Source organism: Canis lupus, chromosome 5 (genome assembly GCF_048164855.1).
Source record: "Canis lupus baileyi chromosome 5, mCanLup2.hap1, whole genome shotgun sequence".
NCBI lineage: Eukaryota > Metazoa > Chordata > Mammalia > Carnivora > Canidae > Canis > Canis lupus.
In genome coordinates, this window is record NC_132842.1 from 53,318,201 (window position 1) to 53,337,775 (window position 19,575).

The 19,575-nt window shown below is 43.0% G+C and overlaps 1 protein-coding gene across 1 annotated transcript; it reads right to left on the reverse strand.

The window, feature by feature from the left end:
• Positions 1-2,496: 2,496 nt before the first annotated feature.
• CD180 (CD180 molecule) lies at positions 2,497-19,041 on the reverse strand. Its single transcript, XM_072826686.1, has 3 exons — positions 18,707-19,041; positions 10,437-10,603; positions 2,497-6,070 (listed from the first exon to the last, which is right to left on the reverse strand). The coding sequence occupies exons 1-3, from the start codon at positions 18,794-18,796 to the stop codon at positions 4,342-4,344; spliced, it is 1,986 nt and encodes a 661-aa protein (XP_072682787.1). The 5' UTR covers positions 18,797-19,041; the 3' UTR covers positions 2,497-4,341.
• Positions 19,042-19,575: the final 534 nt, after the last annotated feature.

A 19,575-nucleotide genomic window follows, 5' to 3' on the forward strand; every position in this document is an offset into this window, starting at 1 on the left:
CTCCCCCACCCCCACCCCACATTAGACATTCTACCTCTTAACATTCCAGACAATTGATGCTAAATAAACACCCAGGACCCCCAGTTGTGACTTGCTTAGAAATAATCACATCCTGTCTTATTGTAACTCAAGTTAACTTTTTCTTTAGCATTCAAGGCCGTTAGAAAACAGTGTCAGCTGCCCCTCTTGCATCCTGTACTAATCTACAAAAACATTTAAAAGCCATTTATCTCATTCTTGTGTAAACCTCAAAATTGCAAATGACACTTATTGGGGAATTGGACGAGTAGGAATGATTTGACAGTTTCCTGTATTGAAATTTTACAGATCATGCCTGTGTTTGGGTCTGTGCTGTGTTCAGTTAGCAGTGATAGCTCCTGGCTCTGGGGAAAGGTATCATTTGCTACCAGAATGTGGGAGCTGCAGCTCCGTGATGGAGGCCGGTTGGCTTTTATGGACTTCCATGCTATTTGCTTCAGTACACTTTGAAATGCAGGGTCAGCTCACTGAGCTACAACATGCAATAATAACACATTTTTATAGGAGTAGCTTGTCAGAGCAGTAACAACATGCGATACATAAAACCAATAAACACACCATGTCTACAGATTCTATCCTAGTAACCAGGATTAAGCAATAAAATTGACAGCAGCTATCAAAAAGCTCCCTTTCTGACTTTGCAGGGGGAATTTACTGTTGCTTAAAACAGAGGAGCTGTCACAAAGCCTTAGATCAGTGTGCAGTTACAGAATAGCAAGTTGTGTTACATAGAAGGGGCGCATGCCTGATAAATGGAAGTGAGATGGGCAATTACGTTCGGCTAGGCCTTAGGACCCCGCCATCATTCATGTGGTGCATCCTGCATCATGGCTATCCTACAGAGTACTTGCGTTTTTGTGTTTACAGGTGAAATATCATGGAGGCTTGTGCAGCCGTGGAGTTGTAAGTCAGCAATTAGCATTTCCTAGCTACAGCGTGAATCCTGAAGTCAGGGAAGAGCCTGAATTTGCTAGAACGCACAGGGAACTCAGTGGGTTGGTTCTGTCTTAGACTTGATTCACAATGTTGACTTCCATACTCTGTGATGAAGATGAAGGAAGAAAGGAAGGAAAGCATAAAACCAACAAAAAAGAGGGAAGCGCAGAGAGAGAGAAGGAGAAAAGGGAGGAAGTGAATAAATGGCCAAGAAAGAGGGAGGAAAGAGAAAGAAGGGAGGGAGGAAACAGTGAGTATGGTGTTTGCAGCTTCATGGTCACCACAGGGAATATCTCCCAGAGTTTCCAGAGCTGGTCATCTGATTGGCCACAAGCAAATTAACACAATCAACAAAACAAATGAACCTTGTGTTCTGCTGTCTTCCTGCCCAACTCTTCAAAGGCGGAGGCTCTTGCACAAGAGTGGGCAGCATGGGGTCGAGTACTCAGTAGGGATGCTCTCTCTTGACTTGGGAGGGGTGGCTGCCTGAACTTTTAAACTAACTACCATTGCCTCCAGGTCTCTAGAACGAGGGGACTTGCTCGTAGCAGCAGCTAGGAAGCTGCCTGGAAGACCCCCCACCCCCCACCCCGCTCTGCACACTGACAGAGCCTGGCCAAGGCAGCTGGGCCCACTTCTGCATGAGGTCCCTCCTGAGCCCAGTGCTCAGTGAAAAAAAGCCTTGGTCGCTGCCAGACTCAGGGCCACTACCAACCCAAGCAGTGGCTCAAACTGGCCTTCTCAAAATGTTGCCCCACCATCCTAGGCCTAGGGAAGGAAGGAAGCTAGGTGACGGTGAGTCCCAATCTCCCATATTTCTACCGTTTACTTTCTCCTTCCACACACATCTTTTTGTTTTGTTTTTTTAAGATTTTGTTTATTTATTCATGAGAAACACAGAGAGAGGCAGAGACACAGGCAGAGGGACAAGCAGGCTCCCTGTGGGGAGCCCGATGCGGGACTCGATCACAGGACCCGGGGTCACACCCTGAGCCAAAGGCAGTTGCTCAACGACTGAGCCACCTAGGTGTCCCTACACACATCTTTAAATGGCTGCCTTAGGCACCTGTTTTCCCAAACACTGATATTCAAGGTAATTAAAGCCACTAATTGTGTGATGTTTCATTTCATTAGCAGAGTGGTGCCCCGCTTGCCCTCGCTCATCAGGTCCAGGCCTCCTAGAGCTCAGGGGGATATGGTGCCCATTCATCTCTGCCGCCTGTCTTGGCTTTGAAGGAAGGTTGCCTTTGAGCTCAGGAGTTGGGAGTTACCTGAGGATGAGGAACAAGGTATAAGTTCTTGGACACTTTGACCTGCTTCCAGAAAGTAAGGGACAAGGGGTAGGCACTTCTGAGTAAAACTGAGATAACATGCCTACTAATAGGCCCTGGGTGGACTGTGGCCTGGGAGTTAGCTGGGAAGCCCTACATTCCTACATGCATTCCTCAGGGTGAGAACAGGGTGAGGCCAGTGAGACACCCACCCTGGGCGCTAAATTGAAGAGAGCACTGTAGAACTCAATAATGAAGATAGTATTTTAATGTGACATTAAGTAGAAAACTGATACAAAATCTCAAATGTGAACAAATTATCAACATTTTAAACAAAGGCGGGATCAGCATTACTGATCTTTCCTTTTTCCTCAGGTTCTAATGTGGTTCAGCATGGGGCTATTATTATGGATCCTGTTTTTTAAAGCTTTGATATTTTACTTACCATGGATTTCTTTCATTAACCTGAAGCCTTTTTAATATTGCATTAAAATATTTTTGTCTTGCACACTGAGTTTTTTGGTTCCCCTTTAAATTTTGCACCCAAGGCAAATGCTTCTCTCATTTTACCTTAGGCCCCACCTTGTGTTCTTAACCAAGAACAACTGAGACAACCTGGCCTCCCACCGAATACTACAGGCAAAAAAATCCCCCTAAGGGTAGCAGAGCATTCGCAATAGAGGTTTGTGGCATTTCTTCACTATTCCCTGTCTTTCTTGCTGTTCTCGAGGATACAGAGGTAAAGAGAGCTTGCTCTCCCCACGTTTCCACCCTTAATATGTTCCCCTCTTATGCCCTCACCTGAAGAGCTAATATATTCCAGTTGGATATGAAAGTTAACCAATGTTATTAGTTCTAGAATTCCAGGCCATATAAATGTAACGCCTGAGTAGAGATTTCAACTCTCGGTCAGCCAGTGCAAACTGCAGAAGGTCAAGCCCTCCATAAGTATGACCCTTTGGACCTTGTAAGGCCAAAGTCATAACACCTTCCCCTTCCCTGTCCTCTCTCTCTCTGTCTACATTCAATGGTCTTGTCCTCTCTTTTCCTCTGGTATGACCATCTCTGACACCCCAGCCTCAGCAGAAGCTCACTAAGCCAGCTTCTTGTGTTCTAGACAGCTAGTGTACGGAGATGCTTTCTTCACCTGGTGTTCACTGTAAATGCGCTGTCTCAACTGCTGTCCCAGGTGAATAGACTTTTGAGAGCTGGCCTGGGAACCAAACCACCATTTATTTCATAGTTCCTGTAGGAAAGAAGCTTTTAAGGGCCAGACATCCAAATGAGAAGAGCATTTGAACCACAGCCTATGTGTAAGGAGCATTTGTAGCATAAGAGCAAACACACTGGATAGGGAGAAGGAACATCCAAGGGTTCTGAAGAGAGAGTGGCCAATGCAGCAAAACTTTTACACCTTGGGGGCTACAGAGCTGATGGGGTTGCATTTTTTTTTTTTTTGGTAGCTATTTGTACTCTGAGTGGCTTCCTAGAGGCCGTAGAGACTTGTGGATTAAGGAGATTAGTGTAGCTGATTTGATGTCAAGATTCATTTCTCAGCTTCTTCTTTTAAATTCACTGTGTATTCCCTTTTTCATTTAAAATAAGCATTGAGACTTTGTTGCCAACAAGTTTTTCAAGCGACTGCCTTACTGAGGACTCAGAGGCAAGCATGATGTCCAAGCTGTGGGAGGCAGAGTTTGGGCTGGGGCAGTCAGCACTGCCTGGTTATGAGAGTTGATTTCCTTTTAGGGTCAGGGTAGAAGCTGCTTCGAGGGGGTGTCCACAAGCAGAAGGGAGATAGCCTCTTAGCACATTCCTCTCCTGGCTTTTCCATGCCACAGGTCCTCCAACCACCTTCCATGTGAAGAAACAGCTCTGTGTCTCTCACAGCTGCTGCTTGGCCCCCTGGCCCTGGTCCATTTATGTTCCAGGAAGGTTCATTAGCTCTAGGACTCAGAGAAGCACAGAGAATCCCTGCCCAGCTGCAGGAACCAGTCTGAAAAGTCTGACAGACTGAGAAGGAGCACAACAAGTTCCTTTACTTGGGGCAATTTCGCTAAACACACTTACTTGCCATCTCTAGAAACCTTCAATGTTAGATGTGCTGGTATTTCCACCTCAGAAGGAATTTAATGAAAAAAATGAGCAGAACAGTAACCAAGAATAAAAATACTACAAGAAAGAAAATGCCCACGGCCGTAATACCACAATACAGTTTGACGTCAGACAGCTTAACCCCCCTTAAAGTTGGGGGGTTTGCACACACGGTCTCCTCCGAGCCCTCAAATTTCTGCAGGTTTTCTTTGTACCATGTTATAAAATGAATATTCAAACAGGTGCAGTCCAGGGGATTGTGACTTAAGTTAATGGTGTTCTGCTGGGACAAGGTGAGAAGGAGAGGAGATGGGATGATGTGGATGTTATTGGCGGCCATATTGAGGTAGATCCCCCGAAGATGACTAAGAGCATCAATGCTATTGCCTGTCAGGCTGTTGTAGCTTAAGTCAACATGATTCATCTTCCCAAGGCTCTGGAACGCTTGCTTGTCTATGGAGAGGAGGTCACAGGAGGATAAAATAAGAATCTCCAAGCTGCTCAAGGTCTGAAGTAGGCTGGTCTTTGAGATACTCCCATCTTGAAAGTGATTCCCCTGTAAATTTAGATGGCGGAGACCCTCCAGGCCTTCTAGAAGGTGCTGATTGCTGGTGTCCAGGTGGCAGTAAGAAAGATTCAGAACCTGAAGGAGATGGAGGTTTTGGAAAGGACTCTGTGGACCCTTCATGTGCAAGCGGGTAAATGCCAAATCTAGACCTTCTAGCCGAGGACATTCTTTGAACGCCTGGCTCTGGAGAGTAAGAGGCTCATTGTAGCTCAGGTTTAGGTATTGTAAGTGGCGCAGATTTTTGAGCTGAAGATTGCAGCAGTCAGAAGCCTCTATATCACTGTGGCTTAAATCAAGTTTCTGAAGGTTTTCGAGTTTTTCCAAACACCCAGCACCGAAGTCGAGTTTCTTCATGTTGCCTTTTATAGAAAGGTCTGTAAGGGATGGAAAACTGGCAGCATGGATTTGACACAATTCGTCAAACCTATTTACATTGAGAACTAATTTCTTGAGAGCTTTCATACCCTGGATCCCAGGGGGTAACTCACGCAAGTGATGTGCCGTCAGATCCAACTCCTGGAGTTGAGTAAAGCACCGGAATGTAGCAGATGAGAGATCAGAGATGTAGTGCTTCTGTAGATTGATGCTTTCAACAGACATTTCACAAAGTCCGTCAAACATGTCTGAAGTAAGGTCTTGGTCATCAGTGTCCTCGTATGACCCCAGCCAGAGAGACTTAGTAGTAGTGTTCTGTAGACCTTTTAATATAACAGACAAGTTAAGACTCCCTCCAAATTTCAAACTTTGGAAGATTTTTGAATGGAAAGCTCCAGGTTCAATGTCTTTAATATCATTGCCATTGAAATTAAGGCTTAGGTTGGTGGCCTGCTTCAGAGTGTTCATGTCTTCACTAGAGAGGTAGTGTATCACATTATTCTGAAAATCCAGGACTTTCAGATTCTGGATTGGGAAGTTTTCTGGGAACTTAATAGAGGAAATATAGTTGCTTCCAAGATGCAAGCTTTCTAAGTTTTCCAGATTGTGCATTGGGATAAAGCCGAGATTGGATATTCCTGTTTGGGTTAAGAAAAGATGCTTCAGCAACTTGGGCCCATTAAGAGATGTTTCTGCCATGAATATCAGGGGATTTCCAGTCAACACAATTGTGTTCAATTGATGATGGTTTTGAAAAGTATCTTCATGTACCCAGTTAATCTGGCACCTTGAAAAGATAATAGTATTGAACAATAATTAGTTGGAAAAAAGAAAAACTCTGTCATAGTGACCTGTATTAACAAAGCCATCTTTTGTGTTTAGTAAAAAGAGTATACATTATTATTTGAAATAAAACAGAAAAAAACGGGATCCCTGGGTGGCGCAGCGGTTTGGCGCCTGCCTTTGGCCCAGGGTGTGATCCTGGAGACCCGGGATCGAATCCCATATCAGGCTCCCGATGCATGGAGCCTGCTTCTCCCTCTGCCTGTGTCTCTGCCTCTCTCTCTCTCTCTCTCTCTATCATAAGTAAATAAATAAAAATTAAAAAAAAGAAAAAAAAAAAAAAAAAAAAAACAGAAAAAAACTATCTTCAGTACCAACAGATGATCTGTTGAATCAATGGTTAGCCTCAGTTCTGAAAACTCTGATTTAGAATTTCTTCCAGATGTCTTGCCCCTTTGGATTGAACTCTCAGAGATTTATGTTTAGAATTTAGGGAACAGTTAGCAGTTTGATTGTGGGCAAAATCCAATGATTTACTATTTTAACTAATATATAATATGTCATCTCTAGCATTTAATATATAACATATGATATGTAATGTATGTATCTGTGTCATCCTGGGCAAGTCACAATGTATCTCAATCTCTGTTGTTGCTTCTATAAAGTACAGAAATGATGAGCACTTTGATGTGCAACAGCTGTTAGTCAAATGATACATATGAAAATACTCCATAGAAATACAATAAAGGTTTCATCCTGGTATTTCACCTGAAAATACTGGATTGTGCAAACACACACACACACACACACTCAAAACTCCCTGGGAGATCAATAAGGGAATTCCTTAGAATTCTAATTCCCTTAGAAAAAGAAGTTGGAATCCCTGGGAGCAAGGGAGCCCTAGAGCTAGCCTTGTCCCATCTGCCACTGTCTGCCAGGCCTGAGTGGCCTAGAGCCAGAGTTAAAAACTAACTCACGTGCACCAAGGCAGGTGACAAAGGTTGGGATCCAAGCAGGTTAGGAGGTCCTATCAAAGACCTGCAAACCATCAAGACCCTCAAAAGGGATCCTTTCAGTGGATGACCTTAAAAAAAAGTTCATAGAGGATGACCTTGAGAATATGTGTTTTCTTGGATGGAATAACAACAATAATGAAAGAAGTCTCCTCTGCGATTCTCTAACCATATGCTTCCATTCATGAGGACTGTGGCCTGAATTGATGCTACCTCTGTGGACCACCCAAAAGAAGCCAGCATAGAAATTAAGTTTAAAGTGGTTCCAGAATGATAGTGACTTCAGATAACTCGCATGAGTAAATAGAAATTTCTTCTATGTACATTTTTCTTCTAGTGTATCTACTTAATTAACTTTTAACATGGAAAACTTACACATTCACATAAAAGTAAAGATTACAGTACAACTTTCATAGATCTGTCACATAGTCACAACAGTTCTTGAAATGTTGCCATATGTGCTGCTTTGCTTTTTTTTTTTAAGATTTTATTTTTTCATGAGAGACACGGAGAGAGAGGCAGAGACATAGGCAGAGTGAGAAGTAGGCTCCTTGAGGGGAGCCCGACACGGGACTTGATCCCAGGATCACACCCTGAGCCCAAGGCAGACGCTCAACCACTGAGCCACCCAGGTGCCCCCTTTGCTGCTTCTGTTCACACCTCTCACGCCTGAATTATCTTAAATCAGATCCCAGATATGCTGTACAGATTTCATTGTGAATCTCCAAAAAAAAAAAAAAAAAAAAAAAAAAAAAAAACCTACATCAGCTTATTTTCTATAGCCATAATGCCATTGTCTAATTCCAGGAAAGTATTTTAAACAAAGATTTCCATCAAGTTTCAAAAGACAAATGAGCTCAAAGTAAAATTTCAGTGAACACATAAGGGAGTTAATTAGTCAGTTAAAAAAAATGTTCTATGGAGCCACCAGGGGGTGCAGTGGGTTAAGTGTCAGACCCCTGGTTTCAGCTCAGATTGTGATCTGAGGGTCATAACATGGAGCCCACATCGGGCTCTGCACTCAGCATGAGTCTGCTTAAGGTTTTCCTTCCTTCTCCCTCTGCCCCTCCTGCCCATGCTCTCTCTCTTAAGTAAATAAATAAATCTCTTTAAAAAATGTTCTACATAGTCAGGTAGATAGCAGATACCAGAATTATGAGGTATATCTGATATTATATATATGATTTATAAAAAATGTGTGATATACCTGATATACAGGATCAGAATATATAATAAATCTACATCTATGAAACATGTGTTTGATGTGTTTTAAGGAAATGGTATGAACCAATTATATGATGAAGGAAAAACTTTTTAAAACTGATGTGTCATATTTATAATAACGGAAAGTCGTTGAAATGTACTGAAATAGGAAGTTAATGAAATTGAAAAACCAAAGACAGTTTATACAAGAGATTAGACACAGTTGAAGAGGATACTAATGGTGTAAAAGTAGATGTGAGAAAATGACCTAGAATATCGTCCAAAACACCAAATTGATGGAAAACAAGGAGAGTATATTGGCATATATGACTGATGGATGAGAAGATGCTATAAATCAAATTAGAGATCCAGAGGATATGAAAGAGTGAATGTAAGCAAGCCAGGTTTCAAACAAACAATGGCTAGACTATTTTTCTTTCTTTCTTTTTTTTTTTTTTTAAGAATATTTTAGAATTGAGGAAAGGCACTGTTTGCAGATTCAAGGAGCCCAACAATCTACATGGTGAGCTACATGGTGCAGCACTGTGGTATTACAGAATGCCAAAGACAGAGAGAACCTACTGGAAATGCCCAGAGAGAAAAGATGATGTGCATGTACGTGGTGATTAGACAGATAGGTGACCGTCCAGCAGCGACAAGGGAAGATGGCAGCCATCAACAGGCTGAGGAAAAAAAAAACAACAATCAACTTGGAATCATGTCAGGAAATACTGTCTTTCAAGAATCAGAGTGAAATAAAGACCTTTCTGGAAAAACAAAAACCAAGGGAGTTTAGTGCAGAAAGACTTTCACTAAAGAAACTGTTAAGTGTGTACCTCAGGAGAAAGGGGAAATTATGCCAAGAGAAAGTCTGTAAAGCAAGATGTAAGAATGAGCCAAGAAAACGGAAAACACGGTAAAGCTCAAGAAATGTGGCTGTTTAAAGGAATAAAAATAGCATCTGATTGGTGATCGGGTAAAGGGCAGGGGCTGAGGGAGCTAAGGAGAGGGAGTTGAGAAAAAATAATAAGGTCACGTTTTTATTTGAAAATAACAGAAGAGGAAACTTAGAGTCCAGCCAGTCCTAGCTGGAAAAGCTATCCTGACCCTACGCGTTCCTTCAAAATGTGCCCAAACCCATTACATCTAAAAATGAGAAATGGTAAAGCAGAGGGAAGGTGTATGTCCTGGGGACACAATGGGTAGGGAGCAGAATGATCTTTGTCCCTGTCTGAAAGACCATGGCTCTGTCTCAGTGAAGTGTTGCTACCCAGCACCTGGAATCTTGCCCCTGGATGAGGCCTGGGGTCATTTGGGGGATCGTGGACTGGGAGTCAAGAGAGCAGAGTCCCAGTTTCCTTACTTTGTGACCCTAAACTAATTAACAAAATCTCCTGGATCCTCTGTTTCCTCTTCAGACATGAGTTGGAGATAATATCCAGCATGCCTGCCCCCCAGGGGTGCTCATAAAGATGGAAGCGTCTCAGGGGTGTGAATGCTCTGCCACGCTGTGGAAGCATACATTGAACCACCAAAGAAATAGAGCTGCTACAGGGGACGCAGACCCATCCACACGCAAATCCCTCTCCTGCTACACACACACACACACACACACACACACAGCACATGCGTGTGCATGCTGCATTTCCCTTCTGATTTCTGCCCTTACATTCTTGTGATAGTTCTGCTTGCTGGTTCACAAACACTGGTTCAGCATTTGGAATCCCAATTCTGCTTCAAAAATTAAATAATGGAACTATTTTCCCAACTTATGGGGGGAAAAGTTAGTAGCTTATGCATTTCTCCTGTAAATTTTTCTTAAAATGTCATCATGCAAGAATAAACTATGGCATCTGATTTAATACAAGATTTGTTTTCAGGGTTTTTTTTTTTTTTAAATCAACATTCCTTAGAACTTCTTAACGCTGCTGATGCACTCTAGTTGGAAAATAATCCATTTTTCTCTCCACTGACTGGGTTTTTTTTAAATATTACACTTCACTTGCAGAAAAATATTTTCTGGAAAGAGTGAACACGCAAGGTAGACAGAGTGTCCCTGTGCTCCCAAAAGAAGGTCCTGGAAACAATGTGAATGCAAGTTGTGTTATCACATGAGTAAAACATCAACCACAGACAAGGAACTCAGATACATACCTGGTTAAGTCCAAAAAGATAAGATCTATGAGTCTACTGAAAGTTGTATTTTCCACTGTAGGCAAGAAATTAAAGCCAAATTCCAAAAATTCTGTTGTGTTGGGGAGAGTGTCCGGAACTTCTGTAAGACCTAAATTTTCACAGTTATAGGTCTTGTTGGCCTCTTTCTGATGAGAGAAACAATGTACATTAATATCAGAGCTGGTAATTTGATTAACTAGCTAAATTACATATGTTCTATCCTTTGAGCAGCAATGGCACCTCTAGCTCTTTACCAAGTACATTCCTGCAAAGACACAAAGTGATTCATGTGGATTATTAACTTCAGTCATTTCTGTAATATCAAAAGATGAGCCATAGCCAAATTGATCTTCAATATTGGACTAGTCGAACAAAATACGGTACCTTCACAAGATGGAACCTTCTACAGATGAAACTGGAATGAGTAAGATCTCCACATGCTGATATAGAGTAAAGTGATATCCAGGTATGTTGTAAGGTATAAAAAGCCAGGTACAGAAGGACATATAGTGTGTAGAGCATATGGTATGTAGCATGTAGCATCTTGTATGCTACTTTTTCTGTAAGAAAGGTTTGCATATTTCTTATATTTGCAAAAAGAAACCATGGAAAAAAGCCCAAAACTCATCGCCTTGAAGGGGAAGAAAGGAACCAAATAGAGAAGCAGGGAAGGAAACAAGTTTTCTTTGATGAAACTTGGTTTCATAGTTTTGATTTTGGTTGCATAGAAATGTGTTATGTCAGCTTGAAAACAACTCTGCATTAGCATCACTGAAACAAGACAATCCTAACATTACATACTTTCTGATGTGAGACAATATTAAGCAGACAGTTCCACTCATGAGGTATTCGTGCCTCTCCCCGTCCCACTCCCCCCAGCATTAAATCTGCATCCAAGACTTTAGGCTTAACATACAGTCTCCAGGTGATAGGAGGGATTTAGGTCAACTAGCATCACTAGGTAGCAGTCAGCTAAATGAAGAAGGTGGGGCATTTTATTGAATTACTTCCTTTCACTGACTGGTGAATGTGTTGGGGAAGTAGAGAGAGGGGTGGGTGGGACAAGAGAGACAAAGAGATAAAAGCCAAAAGAGACAAAGAGATAAAAGTTCTATAAGAGATAAAACCAACTAATAATAGGGATGCCTGGGTGGCTCAGTGGTTGAGCATCTGCCTTTTGCTTAAGGCATGATCCTGGAGTCGGGATGGAGTCCCTCATTGGGCTCTCTCCATGGAGCCTGCTTCTCCCTCTGCCTGTGTCTCTGCCTCTCTCTCTGTGTCTCTCATGAATGAATGGATAAATCTTAAAAACAAAACAAAACAAAACAAAAAACCTAAACTAATAATAGAGTAGCCCTTGGTCTGCAGGGAATGCACCTGGGGGCCACCTCTCACATCATGTCAGACTCCATGGGGTTTCATCTACCTTTTCAGACACTGCCTTTCTCCTCACCATGCAGTGGTCCTACCAGCAGCCCACTGAGACTGCCCGGTCTGGGCAAGACCTGCCCCATCAGACTTGAGCTCACCAGCTGTCCACACACTGAGCTGCAAACAGTCCTGCTTAGCTGGAAACAGAAGACTGAACACATCCTCCACTATGAAGCCTGGTGCTTTAGGCACATCCCCATTTTAATTGCTTTTTGCTTTATTCCAACTTCTGTTCAGTGGCACTCATTTTTGTAGGTGCACTGAGCAAGCTCACCTACAGGAAATCACCAGTTTTCTTCTCTGTTGTGATAATATTATGAATGCCATTGATGAAAACGCTGTATTTTTATTTCCTTTCCTTCTTCATTTTATAGGCCCAAAGTCCTCTAGCCGCTGCCACAGATCCACCTAATGTCCTTGAAATGCACACTTTGTTTTTAAAACTTAGCCGAATGGGGAGAAAAACATGTTGCTAGACCTCTCTTCCTTGTCCATGAACATGGATGGCCCCAAGAGGAGAGGTATGTGCAGTTGGCCTGAGTAGCTGCTAAGATTTGGGGTAGCTTTGAGAAGACATTTCCCTTTACTCATCTCCACTGGCATAACTGATGTCACATACACTTGGAAAAAGGGAACTTTCCTCAATTTGTCTTGCTCTACTCTACAGCAAAAGCCTCCACGCTGGCAATTTCCTCCTTCTCCTGAATATATAAGTGCCCATGACACCTAAATGAGTCCTCTTCTGTGCTTTACTAAGCACTTTACTGCATTAATGCAATTCAGAAAGTTGAGAATACTGCAGGAGCTCTGCCGAGCCAGTGGCCTGAGGGACCTTCTAGCAAATTCAAAGATAGATAAATGAAATAGCTCAGTTTCAACCCAGTGAAAAACTGAGAACCAGTGGATAACACAACCACAGAGTATTGAGAAACCCACCATGAGTTTGTGTCATACACGAATCTCTAGTTAGGTATAAATTGCAATCAACTCTCTGCCCTTGATTCCTGAGAAAGAAGCAAATGACAAGAATTGAAGCTTATAAGAGAATTTGAAAAATAAGCACATTTGGGAGAATGTGCTAAGATACACACACACACACACACTTACACGGCCCCTCCCCTTTGACTTTCATAGTCACACTCCTGTACAATCACAGATGCTATTATGGATAGTGACACAAAGCTCCCCGTGCTCTGGAATCACTCAAGCAGCATTAAATTGTTTTCAGTCTATCATATTTTTTTCAAGATTTTATTTTTAAGTAATCTGTATACCCAACATGGGGCTCAAACTGACAACCCCGAGATCAAGAGTTGCATGCTCTACCAGACTGAGCCAGCCAGGTGCTGCAGTCTATTGTACTTTTTAAGGCAGGAAGTACATACACACACACACACACACACTACTCTCATTCCTTTTATTGTTGTTGAGAGTAAATTGCAGACATGATGTCCCTTTACCCCTAAATCTCCTGAGAACAGGACACCTCTTCCGTGACCACAGTGCCATTACCGAATTCCAAATATTGAACATTGGTACAATATTATCCAACATACAATTCATATTCACATTTTGGCCATTGTCCTAATACTGTCCTTCATAGTAATTTTGTTTTCCTAATCCAAGTTCATACATTGCATTTAGTTTTCATGACTCTTTAGGCTCTTTTGGTCTGAGACAATTCCTTGGCCTTTCAATGTCTCTCATGGCATATATATAATATAATATAACTTAATATTAAAATATATATATATATTTTAAATCAAACACAGCCTCATATATTATAGAATGTCTCTCACTTGGGGTTCAGATCTCTCCTCATGATTTGATTCAGGTTACACATTTTTGCTAGGAATTCTGCACAAGTGAGGTTGTGTTCTTCTCACTGTCAGGATCCATCTCAAACCTTTATGAGAGTGAGTTGAATTAGCAGAGTACAGCATTCCAGGACGGTAGAATGACAATGCGAGAGAGCAGGAAGACAGGATGCAGAAAACGAATACAGCATGGCCATTGCCCAGGGCTCGGGTGGCTGCCAGGGACACGTGTTCAATTGCTTCTCCAGAAGACACCCACCACAGTCTGTGCAGCCTCTCTGGTTCCTCTGAGCTCCACATGACCACTTCCTACAAAACCAGCTTTCATTCTCTACCCTCCGTGCAAAGTCACCACCTAAAATGACCTCCTCACTCTCCTTCTTTGGTGGTTCCATTTCGATCGGGTCCCCTGTGGACATGAGCTCACGCAGGCAGCAGGGCCGTGCAGGGCTCCATGGGGTTCACAGCAGCCACCCCATGCCTACCCCTATTCTAAGTCATGGAGCATTTACTCAGGACCCAGTGTGCCCTGGAACCTGCACCGACCACTTTGTCTCTAGCTTCATGTCAGAGCTGTGCCTTTTCACAGAGCAGGACTCCCAAGTGTTACCTCTGTGTTTGCAATCCCTTTTCTTTCCAGGTATTCGTTTGCATTTTTTCAGTCGGGATCTTATTTTGCTTCCTTCTGCTGTATCTCCAACTTTCCCATTGTATTTTCCCTTCTCAAAAGTGTTGAAATGATTTTCTAATTTTGAACTTTTTGAGTTTCACCAAATGCTGATTCCCACCTTTCCAATGTCTCGTCTGCGTTTGGCACACACCATGGCCAGATCGCCCATGCGTGAGGAGTCTGGGATGCTGAATGCTGACCCTCCCTCCATTTGTCACTCCTCTTTCCAGAGATAGCACAGTGCGACTGGATCAAATTTTGGAGTAACAATCACTCTCTGAAAACAAAATATTCCCAAGAGGACACAGTCCTAAAACTTGGTTGTCTACGTGACTCCTCTAGGCAAAGGGCATCCCAGTTATATGCAGTTCATTTTCTATTTGTCTTGAGTCAGACTGCTTGGGTTCAAATCCCATCTCACAGCCAGTGGGTTCTCTGAGACTTATCTTTCCCCAACTGTGGATGGGGGATAACCTTCTTTGTGGGCCAACTCTGAAGGTTAATGTGATAATTAACAGGAGGAGTTCAGGTTTCACAGGATCATCAGGACATCATGTCATTGTTGAGGACTCTTGAGAAGGGCTTGAATCTGTGAATTTGTGAACTTACAGTTCTGAAAAGAAGCTCTATTAAGTGCTCTCCACCCTGCCCTAGGACTAAAGGACTGCCCCCTCCCATAGTTTTGAGGGGACAGGGTAGCCAAGATGAGCCCATTTGAAATGAGTAGGCACGTCTACACTCCAAAGTAATTATTCGAGAGTACGTCAAAAGTGTTAGCAGAATCCAAATCACAGAACACTTATTCCAGTTATGCTTTGCACATTTGTCAGCCTCCAAACACCTGGTCATGGCTCTAATTTGTTACTTATGATATACATACACACACACACACACACACAGAGAGAGAGAGAGAGAGAGAGAGAACATGTAGAATAGAACAAGGGAAGATTCCACACGAGGTGTTTATAGATGTTCACTATATTTTTAGAATTTGTCTAGGTTTAAATTTTTTTCAAATAAAAAGTTTACTAAAAAAATTCATCTTGACTCCCGCCTTACATCATATGCAAAGAAAAAATAATAATTCAAGGTAGGCCATAGATTTAAGTACAAAGCATACTTCCAAAAACATAGGATATACCTTTTATGGCCTTGGGGTAAGCAAAAATTTCTTAAGCAGGACAGAAGTGTACTGAAAATAAAGGAACAATAACAAGTTAACCTACATTAAAATTAAGAACTTCTGTTCACTGGAAGGTATCATTAGGAGGGTGGGAAGGCACGCCATAGAGTGGGAGAGGATATTTGCAATCTGATGAAGGACTTGTATCCACAATTCATAAAGAGCCCGTAACAAAGCAATTTTAAGAAGACCAATAACCCAAGGGAAAATGGACAAAAGACTTGAGAAGGTGCTTCTCTTTTTCTCTCCCCTTTCTCTCTCCTTTCTCTCTCTCAAACACACACACACACACACACACACACACACACACAAATACACACATAAGGATATGCAAATGGCCAATAGAGTTGAAAATGTACTCAATTTAATCATCAGGAAAATAAAAATTAAATCCCGGTGAAATACCACTACTTATCCATTAGAATGGTTAACATTCTTAAATAATAGGCTAGTAATGAGGATACAGAGCAATCAGAACTCATAAACATTGCCAGTGAGTATAAATGGGCACCATCCCTTTGGAAGACTCTACAATATCTACTGAAATTAATACATGTACACCGGATGACCACATACATCCCCCCTCCGCCTGGTATATACCTAATCAAGATTGGCACATCTATTTTCTAGAGACATAGATACAAATGTCCAAGGCAGTAGCATTTATAATAACCAAGAAATTGAAAGCAGTGCAAATGGCCATTAACAGAAGAATGAATAAATAAATAGTGGTTCACTAATAGAGCAGCATACTGCAATACACAAAGAAAAAAATATACAATATGCAATAAAATCAATGATTGCTCTATGTAGCATCTTTGGTAAATGTCATATATTTAATGCTGAACAAAAGAAGCCAGACACAAAAGAGTCTATACCATGTAGTCTCCTGTATATAAAATTCACAAAGAAGCAAAATCATTCTTTGGTAATAGAAGTTAGGGTACTGGATACCCCTGGGAGCTAGTGACTGGGGAGAGGCAGAAGGGGGCTTCTGAGAATGTTCTGTTTCTTGATCTGTGTGCAGATCACGGGGACGTGTTCACTTTGGTGAAAACTCATTGAACTGTGCACTTAGGATTGGTGAATGTTCTCTCTGCGTGTTATACTTCAATGAAAGGCTTATTGAACTCAAAATAATGCAAAACAAAAACCTTATTTTTAGGATAGGGTCTGATAAGCCAATGAAGGCCATAGAAATATTAAACAGTATGTGGTTCTGCTTAAATTGGAGGGAAGCACAAAAGAGCAAATATGACAAGGGGGAAGGCTAGGCAAATTTGGATGATTTGCACTTGAAAAAAGGTCAGTGCTTCTCCTGCCACCACTCCCCGTCTGGGGCTGCCCAGAAGTTCCTTCCTTACCTTTGGAACAAACTTTCATTCATCTTTGTATCCCCTAGCAACATCCCGGTATTCACAGAGTGACAGCTCAGGAAACAGCCTGAAAATCCTGTTACCAAGAACTTCTACATGATAGGGGTATAAATCAAAGTAGAGATCTAAGGTTAATTGCGTTGGGTCCAAGGTGTTGAAAATCAGTCCTTTCAGAGGGAGAGTTACAAAGAGGTTGTTCTATTAAGAGGTGTCAGTCCCTCCTGACTCAACCAAAAGGGAAGGCTCTTGCTGCAGCATAGGGCCGGGCCTGGACATCCTGGGACCCTCAGCATTACTTCCACTACCCCGGTAGCAGGCAGGCCCTGGGATAGGCAGCAATATGAGCCTGGGGTGCTCAGCCTGCTGCTGTTCCCTCTCCTCTGCCCAAGCTGGGGCCATTTGCAAAAACAACTGGCGACTCTGGAACCTATTGTCCTCAGTAGGAAGCTAGACTGGTTCAGTATTTCCATGGGCTTTCCAGAATCTCCCACGCCTCCCTTGTGGGCTTCTGAAGGGCTGTGTGGGCTTTGTAGCAATGCGGGGACTTAAGAGTTGAGCTGGTAGGCTGAAGCGTGGGGCATTTAAAATAACTTGCTTGCCATGAGCTGGAATTTAATTGTGCTGCTATCCTACTTGAGGATATTGTCAGACAATGGGTGTCCTACCAACCTGATCACTGAGGAAATGGTGTGCCCACTCCGACCCTCTTACCACGTCCCCTACGTGTCTGTGTGTAATTGACCTGCCAACCTGCGTGATGAAAGGCGGTCTCCTGGGGTTGATAAAAACTGCTTCCTTGACCCCTTCTGTTGTGAGCTGATTTGTGTTGCCCCCAGATGCATATGTCTTAACTGAGTATCCCAGAATGTGACTTTATTTGGAAAGAGAATCTTTAAAGAGGTTAAAGTTAAAATGAGATCTTGAGGATAGGCCGTACTACAGTTTGCCTGGTGTCCTTATGAGAAGAATAAATCAGGAATAGCCACAGCAGAGAGAAGACAAGGCGGAGACACAGGGAGAAGATGGCTGTCTACAAGCCAAGGAGAGAGGTCTCAGAAGAGACGAACCCTGCCGACACTTTGATCTCAGACTTCTAGCCTCCAGAATTGTGAGAAGTTTCTCAGGAGGAGGAAGGTTACAGCATTTTAGAAGTTGGCAAGAGACTGAGGCCCTTCTCCTTTCTCTCTCTCATTACCCTCTCCAAGAACTTCCCACAAGTTGGTAAATATTGTTATGGGCCAAAACAGAAGATGCAATTTGGCTCTCTTCTCTAGTGTTACTCCTGTGGGTTAATGACACAGATGGAGAGCTGTCCAATGTGAGGAGAAAGCCAGCCTCATTCAGAGTGATCTTTATTTGCTCCCAAATCTGGCACAAGCCATCTTCATTCATCTCCAGGAAACCAAAAAACTGTTTGGAGTAGTGGCCGTATGCTAGCATGCTGCACAAACAGCACCTCCATGCTGGAAGCACGTTTGGAGAGCTGCCCTTTGCACTGAGACCCTGTTGGTATCTTATGGCCCAATTAGGATCATGTTGAGGGAATTGTTTGCAGAGGAGGAAAACACTCACTCCTTGCAATGAAGAATCTCGCAGATCAATCCCTGGCTGTGCTCTATGGCTCCTTCTTCACTCCAAAGAAAAACTACATACCGTGTCACCTTTTTAAAGACAATGGATATTGGGAGGCCAAGGCTCAGGTGGGGCTACATGCTGAAACTCCTGATTCCCAAGCAGTTCAATCTGGATAAAGACAAACAGTTCAGACTCACCTCAGTGCACATCTGATCCGAGGAGGTGATGGCTTTGCAGCTGGCAGAAAACATCACCACCAGCAGGAAGCAGCTGGCACAGGGAGCCATCACCGGAACGAGGCAACCCCAGCTTGGTGGGCTTATCTAGTGTCTGGAGCAGAGAAATGGAATTAAACTGTAATGACCTTAGTAATTCGGCAGGCAGAGAGGTGCTCAGAAGGGTGATATGGGAACAAGAAATGCTGTTGATGGCTCAGTTTTTGCTGGGTCTGTGAAAAAAAAAAAAAAAAAGGGAAGTTCCTTTTGCATATCAAAAATAGCTGAGAACCCAGCCCCAGAATGGCCCAGTGCATTTCCTGGCAAGCATGAATCATTTGAGCACCCTTCTGGTGTGGGTCACCCAGACTCTCAATGTGATGGTATTGACTGAGGCCAGCTTCAGGGGTTTGGCTAACTCCAACAGCTTCTGCTCCCTTTCCAGAAAGGGAAGCGAGAAGCAAGAAGCTGTCCTCACAAAGGAAGCCACTTTGGTCATTGTCCTACATGAGGGATGTGGAGAGGTGCCACAGCATGCTATTGGGGCAGATGGGAGGTCTGAGATCGGTGGTCGGGCCTGCTGGAGGTGGGAACTGGAGCAGGAGGGAACAGGATCACCTCCAGAGAGCTAGATAGCTGCTCTCCTTGTGCCTCTGCTGCTGCCTAGGCCACTTGGTTCACCTTCCTCTGGTCTTGGTATAGGAGGAGGACACATCCATCCTTTGACCCTGTGATTCAGGCCTAATAAAGCAGCTGAGGTGGAATCAATCCCTCCTTTTTTCCTTCCAACCTGACCCAGGGAAGCAGGGAACACTGCTGTATACAGAGCAGTCCAGCTGAGAGAGAAGAGT